The sequence below is a fragment of the Aedes albopictus genome, chromosome 3 (genome assembly GCF_035046485.1).
Source record: "Aedes albopictus strain Foshan chromosome 3, AalbF5, whole genome shotgun sequence".
In the NCBI taxonomy this organism is placed as follows: domain Eukaryota; kingdom Metazoa; phylum Arthropoda; class Insecta; order Diptera; family Culicidae; genus Aedes; species Aedes albopictus.
In genome coordinates, this window is record NC_085138.1 from 431,792,628 (window position 1) to 431,818,973 (window position 26,346).

A 26,346-nucleotide genomic window follows, 5' to 3' on the forward strand; every position below is an offset into this window, starting at 1 on the left:
GTTCGATTCCAAGTAGCGGCAAGTACTTTCATTATTCAATTTTAAAAGTGATAATTCCAGTTCCACATGTATTGCGTCACGGTATCCATAACCTAATTATATTTAATCGTTCAATTTGGGGATGCCGTAAAACTATTATTTAACAACTGCGAAAAGGCTGAAAAAGCGCCTTCTCAAGATGTTATTCAGTTAGTGGTTACATAGGAGCCGAGAAAAGAGCTATGACTAGGTGGCATAGAAGCTGATCGCACAGCATGTACAAGCTGATTAAGTTCGCCAGATTCATTGGTATAGGGCTTGCATAGAAGCTTCCGTCCATATGTACAACACAGTAACTCAGCATCAAGCCGTATTGAGGACGCTTTGTTGACGTTTACATTCACAATAAATGTTAGTTGGGACATCCGATCGGTACAACTTTGGTTACTAGAATGTCATTCATCTGTATTTATTTCAACACGCGAACCTTTTTGACTATACCACTACATTCACAGTCCGTGCCTCGATCTTGACTCGTTCCATTGCCTCGTTTCAGGCCGAAGCAAACTTTCGTTAAGTTTTGCGTGTTCGCTACACGGAGAGATTGGAAAATGCTAAAATGCATAAAATGTTTACTAAAACCATATTCGATCTGCCCACCCTTTGGAATGCATATTTTTATGGTTATTCATGCAATGCATAAAATTTGTTTTTGCATTAGAATGCATACATCGCTTATATCGACCAAATGTATATTCGATTTTGTTTGTTTTTTTCTCATTATTGCAATTCAATAGAAGTATGTAAACAAGTTACGCTTTTTAAAACAGGAATTTTGGACTTTATTTCACATTTTATGAGTTAAACTACAATAAATTGAATACAACAAATATAGAAAAAAACGATTATAAGCTGCAGCCCCGGTCCGCCAATCAGGTCGCACACACAGAAGTTCCTTCATTCTGCTCCACCGAATATTTTCGAATATAGTTCCTCCGGATCAGTGCAGGCGCAGGAACTGGATGAATAGTTTCCGGCAATGGAGATATCTGATGGAGACGAGGGGAAACATAAATATCCAATTGTTATACCTTTTGCTACCGTACTTACCAAAACGAAAAAAAAATTGCGGTATGTAATATTCTTTGGCTTCCGGTGTGACCGACATCACAATAACCATTGCACTCACCATTGACTCTCTTTCCACAGAATGTAAAAAACACTGTTTTCTATTTAAAAAAAAACTCGTTGCTTAAAGAAACAACATCAGCTTAGATGATTTCCAGCAATGGCGGTTGGCAAGTTGAATATGTTTAAGTCCCTAGAGTAACATAAGGATATCGATATCCATGGGAGCCAATATTTACCTGATATGCATGGCATTGCTTAATGTAAATGAACGCAATGCATATTTTTTATTCAAAGCAAGGAATAAAGCCTTGATATGAAAAAATATTATTATAACATATACTAACAAGTATATACGTTTTTCTCCGTGTACGTTCCCACGCTGATTCGCTAGGGATGTCTAAATCGGCACGCTATTTTCAATACACACATAATTAAATCACAATGTTTAATTTACAATTCTAACTGCATCCACCACAGAGTGGAAGCCTCTCCGCCAAAGCGGGGCAGAGTACGACCACCGAAAGAGTCAACGGAGGTCAAGCCGGAAGAAATGAGTGTCGCTGCTGTGGGATGTCTCCCGGGGCATGAGCGAGAAACGGAAAATCTCGCTCTGCACGTCGAGGGGATTTCGGTGAATAATGGTTCGGGAGCTGTGTAGATTACTGGTCCACCCGGAACAGATTAAACGGCCATCCTGACCAAAATTTCCTCCGGGCAGTGCTCCGGGAATTTCTCCAAAGATTCCAACGGGGTTTCCTCCAGGAATTCCACCAGAAATACCTACGGGAATTCATCCGGGGATTCCTTCAGAAATTCCTCCGAGGATTCCTCCTTCAGAAATCCCTCCAAGAATTATTCCGGGAATTCCTCCAGAAACTCCTCCGCGAATTCCTCTAGGAATTCCTCCGGGGATTCATTCAGATTCAGGAATTCCTCCGGGGATTCATTCAGGAATTCATCCGGGGAACCCTACAGCATTTTCTCCTTGGATTCCTCAATAAACTCCTCAAAGAGTTCCTCCAGGAATTTCTTCAGGCATCCCTCCGGAGATTAATCTAGAAATCGGTCCAGGTATTTCTCTTGGGATTCTTCCAGGGTTTCTTCCAGAGATTCCTGTAGCAAATGCTCCTGTGATTTCTTAAGGAACTCCTCCGGGAATTTCTTCAGAAATTCCTTTTGGAATATTTCTAGAGTTCTTTTACGATTCTTCCTTTAATTCCTTCTGTCATTCATGCAAGAGTTTGTACAGGAATTCCTCCGGAAATTTCTCCAGCAATTCTTCCGGTTATTCCTTCGGGGATTATTACAGGAAATCCACCAGGATTGCTCAAGAATTTATCCGGGGAATAATCCGGAAGTTCCTACGGGAATTTCATATTAAATTTCTGTGGAGATTTCTCCTAGAATTCCATCGAAGATTCCCCTAGAAATTCATCCGGAACTTCCTCAGGTGAATTCCCGAGGAATTCCCGGAGGAATTTCCCTGAGGATTTGCTGGAGAAATGCCTGGAGCAATCCTCGGGGAATAGCCGGAAGAAATCCCCGGAGGAATTCCTAAAAAAAAGAATTTCCTGAAGGAACATCCGAATAAATTTCTGAAAGAACCCCCGGAGGAATTCCTGGAGAAATTCTTGGAAAAATTCCCAGAGGAATCCTCGGAGGAAGAAATTTCTGGAGGAATTCCTGGAGGAATCCTCGGTGAAATTCCTGGAGGAATCCTCGGAGGAATACCTGGAGGAATCCTTGGTGAAATTCCTGGAGGAATCCTCGGAGGAATTCCCGGAGGAATTCCTGGAGGAATTCCCGGCGGAATTACTTGGAGGAATTCCCGGAGGTATTCCCGGAGGAATTCCTGGAGGAATTCCCGGAAAAAATCCTGGAGGAATTCCCGGAAAAATTCCTGGATGAATTCCCAGAGGAATTCCTGGAGGAATCCTCGGAAGAATCCTCGGAGGAATTCCCGGAAGAATCCTCGGAAGAATTCCCGGAGGAATACTAAAAGGAATTCTTGGGGGAATCCCCGGAAGAATTCCTGGAAGGATCCTCGGAGGAATTCCTTGAGGAATCATCGGAGGAATTCCTGGAAGAATCCCCAGAAGAATTTCGTGAGGAATCCCCGAAGGAACTCCTGGTAGAATCCCCGGAGAAACTCCGGAATGAATCCCTGGAGGAACTCTTGGAGGAATTCCAGGAGGAATCCTGAAAGGAAATCCCAGCAGAAATTTTAGGTAAAATCCCGGAAGGGATTCCTGGGGAAATCTGGAATTCCTGGGGAAACCCTAGTAGGGTGGGGCGGGGCAAGATGGGTCGCGGGGCAAGATGGGTCAGTGCCATTTTCGGGCGCATTACTCATGTTTTGATTATGTTAATAATTTTGTTAGATGACCAGCGTAAATATACAAAAGCTTGGGGCATTGATTGAAGAATTATTCACTCTCATTTGAAATAAAAAATAAAATGGTTTTTAGCCATTTTTCTTATGCGATACATTCCATATAATCTCCATATAAACGGCCGCGGGGCAAGATGGGTCACCTTCAATTTAGAACGTATTTTTGGAGCATTAAAAAGTTATTTATTTTTTGTTACAAGACTATCTCATAAATGACTTCAATCAAGCGGAATGAACGCTCAAAATTATAACATAAAATTATGATAATTTTTTAGTGAAAACATCGATTTTCAAGTCGTTTTAGGACCATTCATATCGTAAAGTTTTTTATATTCCAAATAAATTTATAAAATATTTACTACTAGCTTTTGTTTACTCAGTATGGACACAGACAAACAGACGTAACACTCTGATAATTCTCATCGTACACCGATTTAACGGTCTTTTTCAAAATTTGATAGTAGGCCAACTGCCCAACCGTGGCGCTCGCATAGTTTTTGTTCGAGTTTGACGTTTGCTCACTACCGCCACCTAGTTGGTGGTCGGCCAAACTTAGTCCTTTTAGCATTGGGCGAATATGTTTCCGTGACTATGATTTGAATCGAAAAATGTTCGAAGTGTTACGTCTGTTTGTCTGTGGTATGGATATGGAGCATATTTGAATGCGGAAAAAATCTTATATTTTGACGTTTTTCGTTGAGAAAATGTGAATCACTTAAAAGGTGACCCATCTTGCCCCGCCCTTTTTTCACGGCCCAATATCGATCACTTTTTAAAACTGCTTGTTTAACATCATTGTTGATTTTCGAATCAACGGGTACTTAATGGGTTGAATCCGCGATTATAATCGCCGTACTGAAACACGGGTGCTTGGTGTAGTTGAACGGCTGATTATAATTATCCTGTTTGATAGCAATGATTTACATACATAAATGCTTTAGTATGGTGTACAGATTTAGTGATTTGCATATTTGTATGGTTTGTGTCGTATGTGTACCCGCATAATCACAAACTGTAAATGCATAGTTTCTCATACTGTATATGACCATTAGCAATTGTCATTTAACCATTTCTCAGACTATCAGAGACAACAGTAAGCTAACCATTCCATGTACAGATTTGCCTGTTTGACAAATAGCAACCCGCCAAATTACAGTATGTGGAATAGGCGGTTAACCCGTTTCCGCCCAACAGAAAGAAAAAAATTCAAATGGCTGCCATTTCGTCAATTTTCATCCGATTTCTTTCATTTTTTGACCATTGCATTGTTTCGATGCCTAGTTTTAGGAAACCTATTGGTCATTTCTGAATTGTCCGGCTATCCGTAGTTATTCCGGTGAGTCACTGGGTCACATCCGGTAAAAATGACCCCAACTTCCTTTCGCCACTCAATTTCTTAGAGTAACTGCTGGAAATCCAGTTTCATTTTAACAAATTTTCATAATCTAGACCACAGTGATATTTTCAGAAGCAAATTAGGCGATGTAACCAGTTCCAGGCTGGATCCCTGCTTGGAATCTACTCCAGGGACCCTCAGGGAACCGGCCAAAGAGCGGTCAAATATTATTTTTCGTTCAAGTTTAGCAATATGCCCAGACAACCAGTAATCGTATAAAATGTTGCATAAGATGATAGAGTGGAGGCCATATGCGTGCATGCCTCCATTTAGGCGCATGTAAAATGTACGTATATCGCCTCCACTTTAACATCTTATGCAACATCTTATACGATCAGTGGTTGACTGGGTGGTTATCAAACTTCAACATTTTCTAATACCAGTTAGAAAACGGTCACTAGAAGATGTTTTGCGCACATTGGCCACCGGGAGGACCGATCCGGTGATCCCACACGGAACAAGATGTCGGTCATTTTAAAAACTGTTTGCATCCCACACTGGGCAGGACGCTAGTGCTCTGGATAACCATCCTAGAGGTTTCGAATCTTCAGAGAAATGTCTTGTAACAGTTTTTACTATAATCTGGTTATCCAACACTTGATCTAGATAAGTTGAAACTGATCTAGATCAGTTCTATCTTTTCATAGAAGTGTCCTAGAAGAAAATTTTCTTCTGCAAAGATGTTCATACTGCTGTTTTTGACATTTCTTCCGAAGGCACCTGGACTGTAAAATGTAAACAAAAGGCACAGTGGGCCACTTCATGAAAAATGTAAAAAAAAACGTGTTTGATCAATTTTTCATGAAAAAATATTCTAAAAGAATGCTTTTACTGCACGTTAGCAACCGTATCCGCCCGACAGAAAACAAAATATTCAAATGTCTGCCTTTTCGTCAATTTTCAACCGATTTCTTTCATCTTAGAACCACTTGAATCGTATTGATGCCTAGTTTTTGGAATCCTGTTGGTCATTTTTGGATTGTCCGCCTATCCGGAGTTCCCTTTGGGGCTGAATTTCTTAATCTAAATGCTCAAATTTCAGTTATTTTTCAACGAATTTACACAGTTTAACCTAGAATGATACTTTCAGAAGCAAATTAGGCTTCCCATACTTGGATTTTTCTCCAGAGCCCTCAGGGAACCGGTCCAAGTGTGGTCAAATATTATTTTTCGTCCGAGTTTAGCAATATGGGTATCAAACTTCATCATTTTCTGATGCCAGATAGGAAATGCTCATTAGAAGTTTTGTTTGGGCATATTGGCCTCAGGTAATTCTGTTCCGATGATCCCCCGGGTAGCTAGATATCGGCTATTTTGAAAATTGCTTGCGTCTCGATGGTATGAATGTCTAACTTCAGCATATGCAAAGTTCATTTGATATACAGTTATGAGCAGATGTTTCTGCGATATTAGCCTCCCAGAGTACCGTTCCTATGACCCCTGAGGAACTAGACAAGGGCCGTTCAAAAACCACGTAGACTTTAAGGGAGGGCGGTCTGGTCGAAGTTTATGCTCCATAATTTCGAAATTTTGAATGAACGAACGGTGTGGGTAGTTATCCCGTGGAAACTGTTTTCAAAGAAATTAAAATATTTTTCAATACGGCTCATTTTTGAAGCTCAACCTAAGAATTTGACGTATAAAAAACTTGTGCCGCTAGGCCAATATGCCAAAAAAAAAAACTTCTAATGACCATTTCCTATCTGGCATCAGAAAATGATGAAGTTTGATACCCATATTGCTAAACTCGGACGAAAAATAATATTTGACCACACTTGGACCGGTACCCTGAGGGCTCTGGAGAAAAATCCAAGTATGGGAAGCCTAATTTGCTTCTGAAAGTATCATTCTGGGCTAAACTGTGTAAATTCGTTGAAAAATAACTGAAATGTGAGCATTTAGATTAAGAAATTCAGCCCCAAAGGGAACTCCGGATAGGCGGACAATCCAAAAATGACCAACAGGATTCCAAAAACTAGGCATCAATACGATTCAAGTGGTTCTAAGATGAAAGAAATCGGTTGAAAATTGACGAAAAGGCAGACATTTGAATATTTTGTTTTCTGTCGGGCGGATACGGTTGCTAACGTGCAGTAAAAGCATTCTTTTAGAATATTTTTTCATGAAAAATTGATCAAACACGTTTTTTTTACATTTTTCATGAAGTGGCCCACTGTGTCTTTTGTTTACATTTTACAGTCCAGGTGCCTTCGGAAGAAATGTCAAAAACAGCAGTATGAACATCTTTGCAGAAGAAAATTTTCTTCTAGGACACTTCTATGAAAAGATAGAACTGATCTAGATCAGTTTCAACTTATCTAGATCAAGTATTAGATAACCAGATTATAGTGAAAACTGTTACAAGACATTTCTCTGAAGATACGAAACCTCTAGGATGGTTATCCAGAGCACTAGCGTCCTGCCCAGTGTGGGATGCAAACAGTTTTCAAAATGACCGACATCTTGTTCCGCGTGGGATCACCGGATCGGTCCTCCCGGTGGCCAATGTGCGCAAAACATCTTCTAGTGACCGTTTTCTAACTGGTATTAGAAAATGTTGAAGTTTGATAACCATATTGCTAAACTTGAACGAAAAATAATATTTGACCGCTCTTGGGCCGGTTCCCTGAGGGTCCCTGGAGTAGATTCCAAGCAGGGATCCAGCCTGGAACTGGTTACATCGCCTAATTTGCTTCTGAAAATATCACTGTGGTCTCTATTATGAAAATTTGTTAAAATGAAACTGGATTTCCAGCAGTTACTTTAAGAAATTGAGTGGCGAAAGGAAGTTGGGGTCATTTTTACCGGATGTGACCCAGTGACTCACCGGAATAACTCCGGATAGCCGAACAATTCAAAAAATGACCAATAGGTTTCCTAAAACTAGGCATCGAAACAATGCAATGGTCAAAAAATGAAAAAAATCGGATGAAAATTGACGAAATGGCAGCCATTTGAATTTTTTTCTTTCTGTTGGGCGGATACGGGTTAAGATAGGTTACTATAAAAAATCGCTCGTTTTCCCGAACAATTTTTTCGCAAAACAGTAAAGGATATGGTCAATATATTATCCAGTTTTTCAGACAATTCACTGCATAACAAATGGTAAGAAAGCAGTTTAACAATAAATCTAGAAGAAAAACGAGCACTGGGTTATTATTGATGTATGGTCTTTCATGGTATTTTAAGCGTATGATATATGGTTCTAATATATCTGAACCGTTTAAAAATAAAAAAGCGGTTTTGAGTTCATCAGATTTTTTATTCAAAAAATAGAACGCTCCATGCTGGGCTTGGTAATACCTACGGTGATTGACTGATTAACTGACGATTACTGGTGTGACAGTGGATTTTTCATTGCAAGTAGCATCCAATTTCCGCCCGCCGCAGGCCGAATCCTTCACTACAACCTTTAGCGGGACGTCTCGCAGTCGCACAGTCAGGCCGGATCAGGTTTTTATCGCCGACTTCAAGTTCCGGAATCCTGAAAAAAAATTGAATCCGATGAGATATGGCACAAAAAACAAATTTACAAGTCATACAAAACTTACCCTTGTTTCAGCCAGACCGCTCCAAGTGCTTCAAAACGTTTTCCGAGACAAATTTTCAGTTTATTATGTCTACCCGCTCGCTGGCGAAAGATTTTTTTTCTACTAAATGCAAACTGCAAAGTTCAGCCGGTACAGATACCAATGCAAGCTACTATTTGACATACTGTTGAACTTAAGTGGCATACAGTGAAACGCGCATGTGTAAGTGTGTTGCACTAATAAAATCACAAACCGTTTGAGAAAAGGTCATTCTATATTGCCACCATGCCTCCTGAGTTTTCATCACTATATTATTCGACAACTTCTGCACAATATAACATATTGTCACAGCTTTGTATGCGTTACAAAGACCATTCTTTATGATTGAATGGTTCGAGTTTCATAGTTTCAACAGTAAATCACCTGTTTGAGATACAGTAACAGTAACAGATAAAGAAGACATACTGTGTGGATATTAACACAAACTGTATTTTATTATGCGGGTAGTTATAAACAGTAACTTACGTTTAGTCCCTTTGATAATCGTCCTGTTCGTCTCTGTCCGAGTCTATGTCTAAGTCTTAGCAACGGTTTGGGAAACTACATAATAATCAGAAATAAAATATATATCTAATTCCTAATAGAGTTCTATAAATTCCAGCCTTACCAGTCGTGATGTAATTCAGCGTTTAGTTATAGGTTATATATCGGCTCAATGATGATCAAATTCACTTGTTGAACTGAGAGACAAAAGTTATTTCAAGGTACATTTATATAATTCAACAATTCAAGTAGGTTTACCTGGCAAATTATAGCTTTAAGTAAAATTTTAGATGATATATTTTCACTCGAAATAAGGATTTTTAACTTTACTAAATTGTGCTAAATCACTCGACCTGCGACTGTTATGGTTTTTTTTACTTATTTTTGTCCTTCTTTCTCATCTACTCACCGGTGACAGTTGAACATTACCTGTTATCTTGGTGTGCGTGTGGGATCAAGGTTGCTTTATGGAAGGTGTGATGCGCAGGTAACGATGTTCGCCAACACTCCCCCCAGGTACGTCGACCACCGTCGACTACTCCTCTTCGCGTCTAACGTCCAATACGGCAAGCTTGATTACCGGTCTCTCATAGACTCCAGCAGCCGTCCTCACTGTTGCCGATCTTACCTTTCCGTCTCGACCAGGTCGGGTCGCGATAACTCTCCCTTTAGGCCAGCAGTTACGAGGAAATGTCGAATCTACGATTACGACTACGTCGCCGATCTTCACTGGTCGTGCGCCTGAAGTATACCATTTCGTCCTCCTAGTTATCTCCGGAAGATACTCAACGATCCATCTTCTCCAGAATTGATTTGCGATGACCTGAGATGTACGCCAGCACTGACGTACGATGGCTCCGCTATCGTCGAGCGTAGTTAGCGGTTTTGTTCCATTGGAGCTTCCCAACAGAATGTGGTTGGGCGTGAGGGCTGGAGCGGCGTCATCTTCAAGAGCAACATGTGTTAAGGGCCTTGAATTCAGCATATTTTCTATCTCGGTCAATGCATTACGAAGAACTTCTTCAGTTGGTCGACGTGGCAGTTTTAGGGATTTCAAACTGTTTTTAACACTGCGAATAAGTCTCTCCCAACATCCACCCATATGCGGGGACAAAGGTGGGTTGAAGACCCAAGCTGTTTCGGAACTGATGAACTCTTTCATCATGATTTCCAAATTGAGATCCTCTTCTATGTGGATCAACTCTTTGCGTGTGCCGACAAAGTTAGTCCCACGATCGCAGTATATGTAACGAGGAGTACCACGGCGAGCAATCATGTTGCGTATAGCCATTATGCAAGAATTTGAGGTGAGGGAATGTGCTATCTCGATGTGTACAGCTCGCGTAGTCATGCAAGTTGCTAGCATTCCCCATCGTTTCTCAACTCTTCGGCCAATAGCAACCTCCATTGGCCCAAAATAATCAATCCCCACTGTGGTGTATACCACCCTTAAAACGATAACTGCAAATGCAGAATCAGATGATATTGATATTGTATCTATTATGAATAGAGATAATGCCCTTTTGTGAATTGTAAATAAATAATGCTGTGAGCAAAGGCTCAGGGGATTACTGCGCTAACAGCTGAACAGCAACAACATATTGACTTTTTACTCTTTCAAGAAAACATAGTTTAAATATCTAAAAATTGTTAGAATATTATTACGCTGATATAAAAGTGGCGACGAGGTGAAAATTCAGTGTACCAAAGTTAATAAGATAAAGTGCGGGAGGCTACCTAATAGTTGATTTCAGTGAATCCGCATCAAAGAAGTGTAGTCCATGTTGGAAATAAGGTGATGCGAAGTGCATGAACAAGGCAGCTATCTGGCTTATTACGATCAACAGTGTATAACAATAGTAGCTACACGGTAGTCGGCGCCGAATGGTGGCATTTCGTCGGTGGTGCTATTAGCCAGTGTATGCTGGTTGCATCGATTAGGCATTTTTTAAGTGATCGAGGTGGAAATCCATCAACCCAAACTGTGCGCGGTAGATGTTCAACGGGGATAAACCTGATTGCACGTGTATGTCAATAAAAATTGGATTGACATAGCCAAGCTGAGTGAAAAAAATTGTTTACCGAGATTGTTATCATCATCATCGTCTAACAAAAGAGTCATCGATACGACGATACTGCCAAAGTGCCAAAGATATAAAAAGAGGAACATTAACCAAAGGCGCGAAATTGCACCATTCCAGGTGACGAAATTGTCCGATTTGTACTTGGTATATTTACGGGCTATTCGGCAGCGGTGCTGAGGCATACAAAGGGCCGCGATTGCATGATTTGCGCGACACTCATCGAACAAACACAATGGAAAGATGCGAATGTGAAGCTCGGATACTGGCAGTAAAAGCAATTAGCGAATTTGCGACTGTCAACAGCAGCGACTTGGCGATAAAAATGTCGGTTCTGAATCACAATTGGAAAAGACAACTGTCAGAAGAAGATGAATTAATTTTGAAGAATAGTGAGCTTGTTTTAGAAATTAATTGCAATTCAAGCAAATCGGAAAATTGTAGAATTTAATGTGTGATATCGAAATTACATTTTGTGATATTTAGTTTATTAATTCTATGCAATTCAGTATAAGAAATTAATTCACGTACGAGTGTTGATCATTATAATTTAAAACTTTACGAATAAGAGTTCCTAAAGGGGGAAGAACTGTGGTGTATACCACCCTTAAAACGATAACTGCAAATGCAGAATCAGATGATATTGATATTGTATCTATTATGAATAGAGATAATGCCCTTTTGTGAATTGTAAATAAATAATGCTGTGAGCAAAGGCTCAGGGGATTACTGCGCTAACAGCTGAACAGCAACAACATATTGACTTTTTACTCTTTCAAGAAAACATAGTTTAAATATCTAAAAATTGTTAGAATATTATTACGCTGATATAAAACCCACGTGGGTGAACGGTCGAGAGTAGGCGGCTAATCTGGCATCGGGTAGGTCTGCCATAATCGGAATACTTGGCGTCGCTCGATCGTTCTTGCAGCGCTGACAGTTTCTTCTCACTTTTGTACAAGAAGCTCGTACTCGGGGTATCAAGAACCTCTGTCGCAGCTCATTAACTACAGTTTCTTGGTTGAGGTGATGGTATTTCTCGTGGTAGTGGCTGATGATTAACGTGGTCACGTGGTGGTCACGGGGCAGAATTATAGGATTTTTTGCCTCTTCGGCAATGAAGAGACATCCGGTAGTGCGGCCACGCATGCGCAAAACTCCACTATCATCAATGAACGGTGTTGATTTGAAAAGTGGATTGGTTCGTGCGATTTGTTGACCTTTCAGCAGAGTAGCAATCTCCTCAGTAAAGTTATCCCGTTGAGCTTGTTGAATTAGACGATTTTCAGCGGCACGTATCTCTTCCTTTATCAATGGACCGGTGAGAATCGGGTAGTGCTGTAGCTTGCGTCGACAGTTGGCCGGAAAGCGTAGTAGAAGCCCAGCTGCGTTGACAAGCCGTCTCCAGTTGGAATAATCAGTTACGTTTAACGCCGGTGTCGCAGTTGAAATATGCGCAACCAAATGTGGACGAAGTTCTTCTTGGGTGTACTTGTTGAATTGAGGTTGTTCGGGCCAGTTGCGCTCACTTCTCCGAAGAAATTCGGGTCCATTAAACCACCTGCTTCCAGCGGTGAGGTCTGGTCGCCCCTGCCATTTCGTGGCATCATCCGCTACGTTCTCCTTTGTTGGCACCCAACGCCATTCCGCTGCTTCCGTGGTATCAAGAAGTTCGCTTACTCGGTGTGCTACAAACTGCGTGAAACGCCGGTGGTCAGAGTTGATCCAACACAAGACATCTCGAGAGTCAGTCCAAAAATAGCGTCGGCCTGCTTGTATGGACATGGAATCAATGATTGTTTGTGCAAGTCTTGAGCCGAGGACTGCGGCCTGCAGCTCGAGCCTAGGGATGGACTGGAATTTTAGAGGAGCAACTCTTGTTTTTGCCGTAACGAGAATACATTCTACCGCCTCGCCGTCCGAGAATCTTAAGTACAATACGGCAGCAAATCCAGCCTCGCTGGCATCAACGAACGTGTGCAGCTCGATACTTCCATTGGAGACATCCTGAATGTGATACCATCGAGATATTTGAACACCTTCTACTTCAGGTAGTACTTGCAACCAATTTTGCCACTTCAAAAACAGGGAGTCGTTGATCTCTTCATCCCATTGAGTTCCGGAACGCCAAACTTCTTGCAGTAAGACCTTCAAGTAGATTAGGAAGTGGGCAATCAAGCCAAGGGGATCGAAGATGGACATAAGCACCCTCAGTACTTCTCGCTTCGTGGGACGTCGTTGTCCTGCAAGAAGCGCAACGTCGTAGCGGGTCCAGCATATTTTATACGTCAACGTATCCTTCTCCGTACACCACCACAGTCCTAGAACTTTTTCCGTCGCCATTTCCGATGAAAGATCAAGGTTTTTTGTCTTCGCATCATCCTCTCCTAATGAACGCAGAACCGCAGAAGAATTGCTAATCCAGTTGCGGATCTCGAACCCGCCTTGAGAGTGAATGTATTTGACCTGTTCAACCATACGGACTGCCTCTTTCTCGGTTTTTACACTCACCAGCATATCGTCCACGTAGTGCCGTTTGATGATGACCTCGACCGCTTGTGGATATTTCGCGACAAACCGTTCCGCATTCAAATTTTTGACAAATTGTGCGCTGCTTGGTGAGCAACAAGCACCAAAGGTCATAACACACATTTCAAAAACAGCTGTATTTCCAGATTCGTCCTTCCAAAAGAAACGCTGACAAGATCGATCCTGTTGTCGGATCCGTACTTGGTGGAACATCTCGCGTATGTCACCAGTTATTGCAATTCGATGCTCTCGGAATCGCAAAAGTATTGAGAAAAGTGAGCAGAGTTGATCGGGGCCCTTCAACAGTGCAGAGTTCAACGATATTCCAAATACCGTGGCCGCAGCGTCCCACACAATGCGAACCTTTCCCGGCTTGTTCGGGTTGAACACCGGAAATACAGGTAGATACCAGGAACGTGCAACCGGTTGCTCTTCCTCCTCCTTGGTCAGCTGTCGAATGTATCCTTTTGCAGTATACTCTGCGATCTTCTGGTTCAGGGCGTTGGCAAGCTCTGGATCCTTGGCCGTTCGTTTTTCCAATAAGCGGTATCGCCGAAGTGCCATTGGTCGACTGTTCGGCAAACGGATTTCATCATAGCGCCAGAGCAACCCTGTTTCGTAGCGGTCACCGGTAAGATTGGTTAGCGATTCGAGCATTCGACAGCTGCGTTGATCTTCGGTGGAAAGTAAGGCTTCGTTCGATTCCACAACACCCAGGCTATCGAGAGCAAAATATTCTTTCATGGCTTGATGCAGGTCTTCGTCCGAATGATCGTCCCGCGATCCCACGTGAAAGGAGTAATGAACCATATTGGGCGCGTTTTCGCCATCGCTACCGCCACACACGGTCCAGCCCAGCCGGGTCTTTATGGCTATGGGTTGCTCTATCTTCCCTTCTCTACACTGCAGCACAATGCTCACGTGAGCATGTTTGAGCCCAATCAAAATCCGTGGACGAGCCTTCTCGTATGACTCGATGGGAAGACCTCGCATATGCGAATACTGTTCCATTATTTTTCTTGCGTTCAAGGATTGCTGTGGAAGCTGGAGCTCCTTCACCGTACGCACATCGTCTAGTTTGAAACTTTTCGCTCCGGGGTACGTACCGGCAATCGAAACAGTAAGAGCACGAGAATCTTTTTCACACCGCTCGGTGCCACCGGTCCATCGAAGGTACAGCGGACTCTCAACGCCATCCAGCTCAAGCAAGGTCCTGGTCCATAAGGGTTAGCTTCGAGCCTTCGTCCAGAAAGGCAAACGTCTGCACGTAGCTGCCGTTTCCGTGTAGTGTGACTGGGAGATACCGAAATAACGAGCTACTGGAATGAGAACGATGACTGTTACACTCGTGCCGCGTCGAAGGGGAATCCTGTTGTTCTTGATGCTTTTCCTCAGTCGCATGCGCCACATCTTTCTTGCTTTGATTTTCGTTATGGAGTAACTCGTGATGCTTACGGGTACAGCCATCTTTCCCACACGCTTTGACCCGACATCCCCCGCTGTGTTTTCCCAGGCAACGACGACACAGGTTGAAATCACGTACTACGGCCCACCGAGAGTCTCTGGGCAGCTCCAGAAACTGCTTACATTTTTCGATCGCTCTGCAACTAGACTTGCAGACCAGGCAGCCAACTGTATTCTGGCGAGCAGTCTCTGCCTCCGGATATAGATCCGATTCTGTGCTTTCTATATGTGCGTTTAGAAATCCTGTACCCTTTTTGGTGATGCGTGACTCGTTCCGTGTAGCCTTAGGTTCTGACATTCCCGGTATAGTTACAGTACTAGCTGCTTCTGCCAAGGAGTAAATCCAGTTTCCGAAGGTCGCCAAATTGACTCTAGGAAGCGTATGGCGGTACCTAGCCCAATCCAGCTTAATCGACGGTGGTAACCTGCAGACTAGCTGGTGCAGCAACGACACGTTATACATGTGCTCTTCTAATTCACACGCATCGATGATGGCACAAAAATTCTGAACTTCAACGGCAAAATCCATTATCGTCTCAAGTTTATCTTCTTTTAGTGGTGGAAGAGCTGTTATCTTTGCTATCAGTGAGTGTACGATAGCTTCCGGCTGTCCAAATCTCATTCGCAACGTATCGATGACTCCTTTAACGTTGGAAGGATGCATCAGGCGGCTTTTCACTGTTTCGTATGCCTTCCCTGTTAGGCATTTTTGCAGTCGGACCGCATTCTCTGCATCCGTGAAGCCGCACATCGCCGTTGTGTTGACATATGATGAAAAGAATATAGGCCATTCTTCCGGCATACCTGAGAAACTTGGGAGATCCTTTGATACCGCTTGACGCGCCGCTAGTTGCTTCTTGGTTAGAGGACATGGGTCTTCGAAGTCTTCAAATCGTGGTTCTCTTCTATGGCATGATGGCCGCATCGGAATGCACTCGGGATCGTAGTAGTGTCCAACTGCGTTTAAGTGTCCACTCGGTTGATTTCTCAGCGAAGAAGGAGCAGGTCTGTTTACTGATGATCTCACTGGATCTGTAGTATTACCGGACATTGCTTTTACAGAAAACGTCCTGCCGATCGTTAGTCCCTCCAGTTGTGAAGTGAGTGGCCTCTCTCTTGGTGCAACCAGATGATTCAGTCCTACTAACATACTCGGGTTCTGCGTAGAATGCCGTTCCGGATCAAACACTTCTGGGTAGTTCAGCAAACTTCGTTCGTCACGGTGTGTATTATTGCCACGCACCCAATCGTGTACTCGACTCATTCTGGAACTAGTTTCTGAATTTACTCTGGAACCAGACTTTGAACTCTTCTCACTGACTGCTTCTTCCAATAAGGCGTACTTCCTTTCCAGAAAATCTTTCGCTAACTTCTCTTCCTCCTCCAGCTTCTGCATTTGCAGCTTCAGAAGTGTCCTTGAAGACCTGTGTGATGATGCAGATGACAAAACACTCGATGCCCCACCATCGTCCACTTTCCTGTCCATGAATCGTTGTCGTTCCTTGCCATTTGAAGTCGGGCCATCCTGCTTCGTTACGTTCGCTACGGAAATTTGCTGATCTTCCTTATTAGATCCCTTCGACGTCTGCGGTTTCTGGACGTCCATGTTGTGCGTAACATCAGCCGTTGGTTGAAGATGTTTGCTGGAAGTAGATCCCGATCGTTGGGCCCATTTTGCCGATACGCACTTTGGACAGCTCCAACTACAATCTGCTACCTCCTCCGTTACTCCAACACAGCCGAAGTGATGCCATTTAGTCACACTTGTCGCACTGCACCATTTCGTCGGTATCTGGACCTTTGCACGATTTGCAAGTCCGACCAGCTAGGGTCCGATCCACCACTGTTGCTTCATTTGGGGCTCCCGTGACCACTATCGATACATCACCACTCTCAACCACATCATCAACTTTCGCCTTGGAGCCCTTGCCCTTCTTTGACACTTTGACATTTTTCCCGGAACCGTGCGTTTCGCGACTCGACATTTCCGAATATGTAAACGATAATTATAACTTGTTGATTTTCGAATCAACGGGTACTTAATGGGTTGAATCCGCGATTATAATCGCCGTACTGAAACACGGGTGCTTGGTGTAGTTGAACGGCTGATTATAATTATCCTGTTTGATAGCAATGATTTACATACATAAATGCTTTAGTATGGTGTACAGATTTAGTGATTTGCATATTTGTATGGTTTGTGTCGTATGTGTAGTTATAAACAGTAACTTACGTTTAGTCCCTTTGATAATCGTCCTGTTCGTCTCTGTCCGAGTCTATGTCTAAGTCTTAGCAACGGTTTGGGAAACTACATAATAATCAGAAATAAAATATATATCTAATTCCTAATAGAGTTCTATAAATTCCAGCCTTACCAGTCGTGATGTAATTCAGCGTTTAGTTATAGGTTATATATCGGCTCAATGATGATCAAATTCACTTGTTGAACTGAGAGACAAAAGTTATTTTAAGGTACATTTATATAATTCAACAATTCAAGTAGGTTTAGGGAACGTTCAAAAATTACGTCCAACATTTGGGGGAGGGGGGGGGGGTCTAGAAAAGTGTGACAGTACGTGTATTGGGTATAGGGAAATTGCGTGACAGTGGGGGGAGGGGGGGTCTAGAAATCCCGAAAAACGATGGACGTAATTTTTGAATCTTCCCTTACCTGGCAAATTATAGCTTTAAGTAAAATTTTAGATGATATATTTTCACTCGAAATAAGGATTTTTAACTTCACTAAATTGTGCTAAATCACTCGACCTGAGACTGTTATGGTTTTTTTTACTTATTTTTGTCCTTCTTTCTCATCTACTCACCGGTGACAGTTGAACATTACCTGTTATCTTGGTGTGCGTGTGGGATCAAGGTTGCTTTATGGAAGGTGTGATGCGCAGGTAACGATGTTCGCCAACAATCATATCTGGAGCTCGATTTGAAAAGGTCGTATGTGCTTTTGTCGATTGAAAATTCGATCAGTTGAATTCGCTTGTTATAGCAAAAACCGTTGAAATTGAACAAAGTTGATAAATACAGCAGAATCATCACAAAACAAGCTTTCCGTTCCATCATTAAAAGTCTCCAAAATATCTTCCATATTGCTACAATAACTAAAATAAACTGATCGAATTTTATATCGACAAATGTACATACGACCTATTCAAAACGAGCTCCAGATATTTTGTATTTAATGAACTTTTTATCGACTTTTAGCATAGCTAACTAGTGTATTAAAGAGTAGCGGACGAATACAAACCAATACGATTTGTATTTACAAAGTTATGGTGATCCATCCTTAGGTGACCCATCTTGCCCCGCCCCACCCTACGTATGTATTGCTCGAGAATACTCAGTAAAAATTCATGCTAGAATCTCAGAAGGAATTCCTGCCGAATCCCAGAGAAAATTCTTCCAAAATAGGTTTGCAAAATATTTTGTTTATACCGCAACAGTATTTGGCAACGACCGGTACGCAATCCGGTAACTAAATATAGTAGCGACCGGTGTGGAAATGAGTAACTAAACTAAAATGACAACTCTGTGGGCAATCATTTTACTCGCCCAGATAGTAGCCCCCGGTAAACTTGCTCTAAGGGTTCATTCAAATATTACGTAACGCAAAATTTGACAATTCTAGACCCCCTCCCTCCCCCACGTAACAACTTTTGTATGGGAAAATTTGAAATTTTGTATAAAGCGTAACACAGTGTGAGACCCCCTCCCTCCTCCCATTGCGTTGCGTCATATTTGAACGAGTCCTAAGGGAGCGTCCATAAATTACGTCACGCAAAATAGCCCGTTTTCAACCCCCCTTCCCCCCTATGTCACACTTTTTGTATGAGAGCTCTGAAATTTTTGTATGAGTTGTCACACTTTACTGAGCCCTCCTCCCTCTAAAACCGTGACGTAATTTATGGACGTTCCCTAACGCGCTGGCAGAACTTCCAGTCAGTATCTCAGATCGCAACGATCCCAACGATCACTACACTGTTCGGGAAGATTCATTTATTACATCCATCGTTTTTCGGGATTTCTAGACCCCCCTCCCCCCTCTGTCACGCTATTTTCCGAGGTAGAATCATGCCCTGAGTTCGAAAACACGAAAGAAAAAAATTACAGTAGAGCGGAATTTTTTTCGACTTTCCATACAAGGTTGATGATTTGAAATCGATTTTTGTTCTTGGGTTCATTCACAAATATCATAACGCCAAAATTGGCCTTTTTTGACACCCACCCACCCCTTCGTAACATTGTTTATATGGGAAGAAATTTTTTTTGTTCGAGCTGTAACACCACGAAGTACACCCACCCACCCCCTCCAGCGTTATGACATTTGTGAACAAACCCTATTTTTAAGCAAAGTCGCTCACTCCAAACATTTCATTTTCCGTAATCAATGCTTCGATTGAGCTGAAATTTTTACTATAACTCGCCTACATATCTGGAGCTCGATTTGAAAAGGTCGTATGTGCTTTTGTCGATTAAAAATTCGATCAGTTGAATTCGCTTGTTATAGCAAAAACCGTTGAAATTGAACAAAGTTGATAAATACAGCAGAATCATCACAAAACAAGCTTTCCGTTCCATCATTAAAAGTCTCCAAAATATCTTCCATATTGCTACAATAACTAAAATAAACTGATCGAATTTTATATCGACAAATGTACATACGACCTATTCAAAACGAGCTCCAGATATGATATGTCAACTAAACGTCGAGAAAGAATTTTTAAGTTGTTTTTTTCTTATTGAAAAAAAATACATTTCTACAAAATTTTTTGGGAATTTGGCTAAAATTTAAGAAGATCGTCCCTAGCTCGCCAATATCTTGAATTTCATCAATCTGACGCAAAACCTGCATTCAGATGATCGATTGGTATTGTATTCAGCTTTCAATTGATGACAAAAGATTTAAAATTGGTTGAATAAAACGCAATATATTTCAATTTTAGTAAATTACATATTTTGAAAAGTTGTAAAACTCGATATTGAGCTAAAACTCAAAAACTGTTCTACTTAAATTTTTTTGAAGGTCGGTTTCAAAATCAGCACTAAATTGTGCTTCAAAAATTTTGGCCGTTGACAGAAGTTCACGACTTTCGTTTTATTTTGTAAACTTGTGTTACCAACAATTTAAATAGTAACGGAATAAATGCGTTCCTGAATAAATCAGGCCAAACATGTCTAAAGGTCCAATCTGCAGAAGAGAGGCTCTCTTTGGTTTCCCTCTCTTTCGTTAATATCTCAGCTGTTCATTTGAATTATGATTATCTCCTTGCATAGAACGATGGTCAAATCAATCGTCTTTTGATTTGTACTGCAAAAGTAGTTGAAAAGCTTACCATTACATTACAATAATTGAAAGAGAAAGCGAATAAAGAGAGCCTCTCAAATGCAGATAGGACCTATTGAAATGTTCGGCCTGAAATACTTACATTTTTTAGCGCTCAGTATTCTTTTGGATCGCTCCATCACCTCGTTCATCACTGTGCAGCACTGATTTATTTTGTTGACGTTTTTTATGAGGTGGCGGCTGCAAAAGTGACAGTTGTATTACCGAAATTCGGCAATGGATAATAAGATTGCTGAAGTCTCGGTAATCTCGTTTGCTAATTTCAGTAAAATCTATGTTTGCCGGTTGACTCAGCAAAAAATGCTGTCATTTTTCGGGGTTTTCAAACCATTGGCTGATATTTCAGTAAAATATTTTGGACTATCTCGGCAAACTTGTTTTGTTTGCTGAGATATCAGAAAATTGTTGGTTTGCCGATTGAGGTCGGCATATTATTCTGCCGAGCTCAAGAATCAGTTTTGAGTGTGTACCCGAAGAGATCCACTCTGTGGCTAGTTCTAAAACAAAATTTTCCTCCAAAAGGGACTGGTTACCCGAAGAGAATTAGGTGGTTTCGGATATTTCAAAACAAAGAGTCTGACTTGACTCGTACTAGAATCTACCGCGAATGCTTTATTCATGAAACGGGGTCCCCTTATATACCCTCGTCCAGACCTCTCCAGACATTTTCGCACCCTCTTTTTAACATGTTTTTTTTTCCTGATCCTGTGGAAAACTATTCCATTTGTATATGTGCCGTCCAGAAAGTATGCTCATCCTTTTCACATCATTAATTTGCCATGATCGATCCAGATTCTAACATACATAAAATCTTGCTATAAACCTTCCAAGCAAATCTTGCTTACAATTAATTTAGCCGAGTTGAGAATCTTTTCAGCAATAGGCTCCTAAAGTCCCATCGGGATTCTTGTTTTAAACCACAATATATGGCTCAAGAGTACATATTTACTCATTTTTTTACGTTTTCATTAACCGTAGTTGAAAATATAAAATTTTTATTTTTTTAGCCTTTTGTCTCGTCCCTAGTTTATAACACATACTTTGAGTGATTTTTTTTCACCGTGTATGTCAGATAGGAACATTTTTGAAATCCCAGTGCGAAAAATGTCGAGCTCAGTCACACAAGGTTGACCTCAAATGTCAAAGTAGAACTATTTACCATTTTACTTATTTCGAATTTTCTCATTATTCCTTTGTTTTTCAAGTTCGAGTAAAGTACAATTCCGATTAGAATACCATGCTTGATCGTATTATTCAATATAAGCGAGATTTCGTCTTTAATTTTAGGACCCTATTAAGCCTCTGCAATAGATTAGAGTTTTCCTGGATTAACTCTTGGTGGTGAGCATGGATGGATAGTTGCATACAATTGTAATCCTAGCGGTGATTGTCTGGTTTAATAGGGTTTCACAATATTGCTTAAGGCCGGACGGGACGGTGGTTGAATCGTCCGCCATTGCTCTGTTGCTAGTAAGATGCAAATCTCAACTTCTACTTCATATTATTAACTAGAAATTTGATCGTTCATTTGCTCACTTGTGGTGAACAATCGACTAAAGTTTCAGCTACGTCAGTGCAGTGAAAATTGATATTTGCTTCTTCAAAATCGCGAGGCAAATTGTTAGAAAGAGAGGGAAGATAGGAAAAATTACAGTCGTCCCGTGCGGCCTTAATCATAGTGCTTATGTATAAGTGGCAAGTCTTTATCTGAGTGCGCAATATCAAATCCGATCGCATAATTCATCTCACGCATGCGTATTACCGGAGATGCCTATATACCTACATGAGTCGATCTAATTTCTGCACTACCACACATCTAGAATTCTTGCACTTCTCGCATCTTCTTGCATCTAGAATTCTGGCACTTCTCTTGCCATTACTATAAACAAGTGAAGAGTGAGCGTCGAATATATTGTGCTTACAATAGATAAATGAGACTTTGACCAAACCATCGACGTGGCGACAGTTGTTGTTAATCTCGTAGTTGTAAACCAATCTTGTGTATCTCTACTATGTGTTTAATGTATGAAAGAATTGTGTAATAAATTGAAAAAAATATTCGCTCTACCAAAAAAAAAAATAGTTGGGTTGTAACGAAGTTTTTCCCAGGATTTATGCAGGAGTTTTGTACGAGGTCTTTGCAGAAGTAACACGCAGGATATTTTCCGGATATGCTTTCAGGAATTCTCGCTGGATTACTTCAGAAGATACTTCCGAAAATTATACAACGCTCGTTCAGGATTTCTTTAGTGGTATTCCGGGATTGCAACATTTTTTTTCAGAATTTTTTTAGATATTTCTCTTGAGCTTTCCCCTCGGGAGGTGTTCAGCTTTCCTCCATACATTTCATAATACAGTAAGGACCCGATTTTGTCAGCCCCTGATAGCATTTTGGGCTGACAAAGTCGGAAATTTTTTCAAATGATTTTTTTTTCATGGAAAATTGTTCTGAGCTCGTCAGAGACAGTAACACCGAGTGAGGGGTTACGGAAATGGGTGGGGAGGATCTGCTTTGGGTTCGTTCAAATACAGGGGATGGCCAAAATGTTTGGGATAGGCAACTTTTTTTTTCTCTTGCGAAAAAGTTCAACATGCAATAACTTTTCATAGAGCGCATCAAAAAATCTCAAATTTTGACTGTTTGTCAACCTATTATATGTGTTATAAAACACTATTTTTTAGACAAATCATTTTTGAGCTGTCATATCTTGGAAACCAGTGAACCGAATTGAATTAAATTTTGAACGTACCTTAACAATATGTGAATGCTTCACAAACTATTAAAACATAGGAAATTTTTAAACGTTGAAAAATGGATTGACACTTTTTTGGATTTTTCTCGAGAAAATGTATTTTTTTACATCAATGTAAATAAATTTTAGTGTTGATATCCGAAGATTTTCCAGTTCTGTTCTCAAGTTATCTCTAATCAGATACATTAGAGCCCATTTAATAATTTTTGTGTGGTATTGTAAGTTTGACTTATTTTCCTCTATATGGGTAAAAATTTCAACCCGGTATAACTTAATTCGCCGTGAGAAAATATTTCATTTTATAACGTCGTATTAAGTATCAATATATTGTTGATAAACGTTAAAAAATTCATTCCGTTCGGTTCACTGGTTTCCGAGATATGACAGTTCAAAAATTAGTTGTCGAAAAAATAGTGTTTTACCCGAACGGTTCTAACTTCGCGAAAAAAATATCAATCGAGTCTGAATTTGTACCAATGATGCACATATAATAGGTTGACAAACAGTCAAAATTTGAGATTTTTTGATGCACTCTATAAAATTTTACAGCATGTTAATTTTTTTGTGGGAGAAAAAAAAGTTGCCTATCCCAAACATTTTGACCATCCCCTGTATGTATTATGTAATGCTCAGCGCTTCATACAAAAATAGTTACGCGGGGGAGTGAGGGGGTCTAAAATTGCCAAATTTTGTAATAAGATTTTCTAATGGAAGTGCTGAAGAAATACCAAGAGATTTTCGTAATGGAACACCAAGAGGTAACCCTGGAAAACCTCAAGAGGGACCCCCGAGAATTCCATAGGGGATGCCCAATTGGCAAATCTAATAGAGGAATCATATTGAAATCTCTAGAGGAATCTCTATATGAATAATAGCCGAGGTTATTAATAAAAGAAAATTTTAAGAAATTCCTATATGAATCCCTGGAGGAATTCTTAAAAAATCCCTAGGAATATCGCTAGATTTTTTCATTAGTAGGTTGACTCCAAGGACACGTTCTCCTCCATTTGAGGAATTCGTGCCATCCGTAGATTTATCCATGGACTATAGTCCGTGAATGCATGCACGGAGTAATTCATATAGGAATCATTGCAGAAATATCTACAGAATTCTCTAAATACATCACTAGAGGAGTTCCTGTAAAAATTACTGGATAAAGTCCTACACGAATACCAGCAAGAATTCCTAGAGGAATCTCAGCAGGAGTTCTTGAAGAAATACCTGTAGGTATCATAAGAAGAATGCATGAACAATTCTTAGTGTAATATCTGAAAGGGTTCTTTTAGAAATTTCCAGAAAATAAATCTTAGGAAAACTCCAGCAGAAATTCCTGGACTATTAAAGCAGACAGGTATGGAGAAATCCCACCAGGATGTCTTGAGATAATCGCTAGGAAAATCAATCGATAAATCCACGTAGCAATTGTAGGAGGAATTATTGGAGAAATCCTTGGAGAAACTCATGGATACATCGCTGTAGAAGTTCATGTAGATTTTTTTGGAAAAAGTCCTGCAGGAATACCAGCAAAAATTTTTGGAGGAATCCAGGCAGGAGAAGCTGAACGAAACTCAAGAATAGCATCTGAAGGAATCACAGGAGGTAGGTATGCCTGATGTTAAAGCGAGATGCTTGCGGTGTAATGAGTAAACCAACTGCAAGGGTTCTCATAACATGTTGTTAAGAGCACTGAGTGCAATAGAAGAATAAAGGTTTAGTTTTATGATGACTACCAACTTACACGGTTCACTTGTACTGCCCCCACTCGCATAACAGTCTCATCTTTGCTGGGTTTCCTATTTATATGGGACTGTTATGCGAGTGGGGGCAGTGTACGTCACGAATGAATGTCTTTATCTTATTTCCACTGGTTATAACACCTGGAAAAAATCTTAAATAGAAACACCTGAATGAATCTTTATAGAATCCCCGAAAGAATTCCTTTAAGAACTTCTGGTGGAGTTCTTGGAGAAACAACAGCAAAAATATTTACAAGAAACGAAGCAAACATTCTTGAAGGAATCGCAGCAAGAATTTCTGGGGGATTCCCATCTCGAATTCGCAGTTTGCGATCCGTCTTCGTATCGGTTGGACGTGTTTTAATTACGAGAAGCTGTTCCATCAGTTCGCTGTGATGGCTCTCAATTCACGAGAGAACACGTTCAAAGTAGACCTAGCGAACTTTCCGCGACGGCCAAGTTTTGAGCAAATCCACGGGTTCGTTAATCAAACCCTTGGTCTACTGCCCAGCCAAGTGAAACGCTTGCAGATTAATCATTCTTTGAAATGCGCGCATGTTAAATGTGCCGATCTTGCGATGGCCGAAAAAATAGTGCGAGAACACAACGGACGACACGAGCTCGAAGTGGAAGGCTGCAAATATCCAGTGCGATTGACGATTGACCGCGGTTGTACGGAGGTCAAAGTTCATGACCTCTCCGAGTGTGTAAGCAACGAAGATATAGCTGTTTATCTACGTCACTTCGGTGATGTACACGAAGTGAAGGAGTTGAGTTGGGGTCCATCATTCCCCTACCAAAATGTTTCATCTGGGGTACGTGTAGCGGTTATGACACTTCGCTGTCATATCAGATCGTTCGTTACGATCCAAGGACAAGAAACCTTGATTACATACCGTAATCAACCTGCTTCATGCAAGCACTGTACCCAGCCACTGCATCCTGGCAGTACATGTGTACAAAATAAAAAAGCAGACAAAATCAAGCCTGACAATCAATCGACAGCCAACAAACCCGCGGGCGATAGTAGCTCGACACTCAAACAAGCGAACGAAGCGAACGAGCCGAACGTCCGTTCGAGCTACTCCAGCGTGGTGGAAAATAAACCGACCAACAAGCTATCGGTAGACGTCGCTACTACCGGTGGGAAAAGAAGGAGAAACAAACAACAGCCGCCCGAGCGTGTGGTGGTTACGAACAAACCAACAACGGAATCGCCAGCGCCACCGAGAAAGAAGCAGGATAGCAACGAAAAATTCTTTCGCAAGGTTGAACAGTCGCAGAGAGAACGCAGCCCAGATTTCGATATGAGTAGCATTGAATTGAATGAAGACGACGAAGATGATCCCGAGCCCGACCGCGATGATAACATGGACGCATGGATTAAATGGTTACGCAGGAGTATTGATAGAGAGAAACGGAGAAAACAGCAATGAAATTTGTATTATTTTTTTTT

General features: G+C 41.1%; 1 protein-coding gene across 1 annotated transcript; it reads right to left on the reverse strand.

Moving 5' to 3' along the window:
* Positions 1–11,871: 11,871 nt before the first annotated feature.
* On the reverse strand, positions 11,872–14,592 carry LOC134291053 (uncharacterized). Its single transcript, XM_062858320.1, has one exon. It carries the CDS (start codon positions 14,590–14,592, stop codon positions 11,872–11,874), a length of 2,721 nt encoding a protein of 906 aa, XP_062714304.1.
* Positions 14,593–26,346: the final 11,754 nt, after the last annotated feature.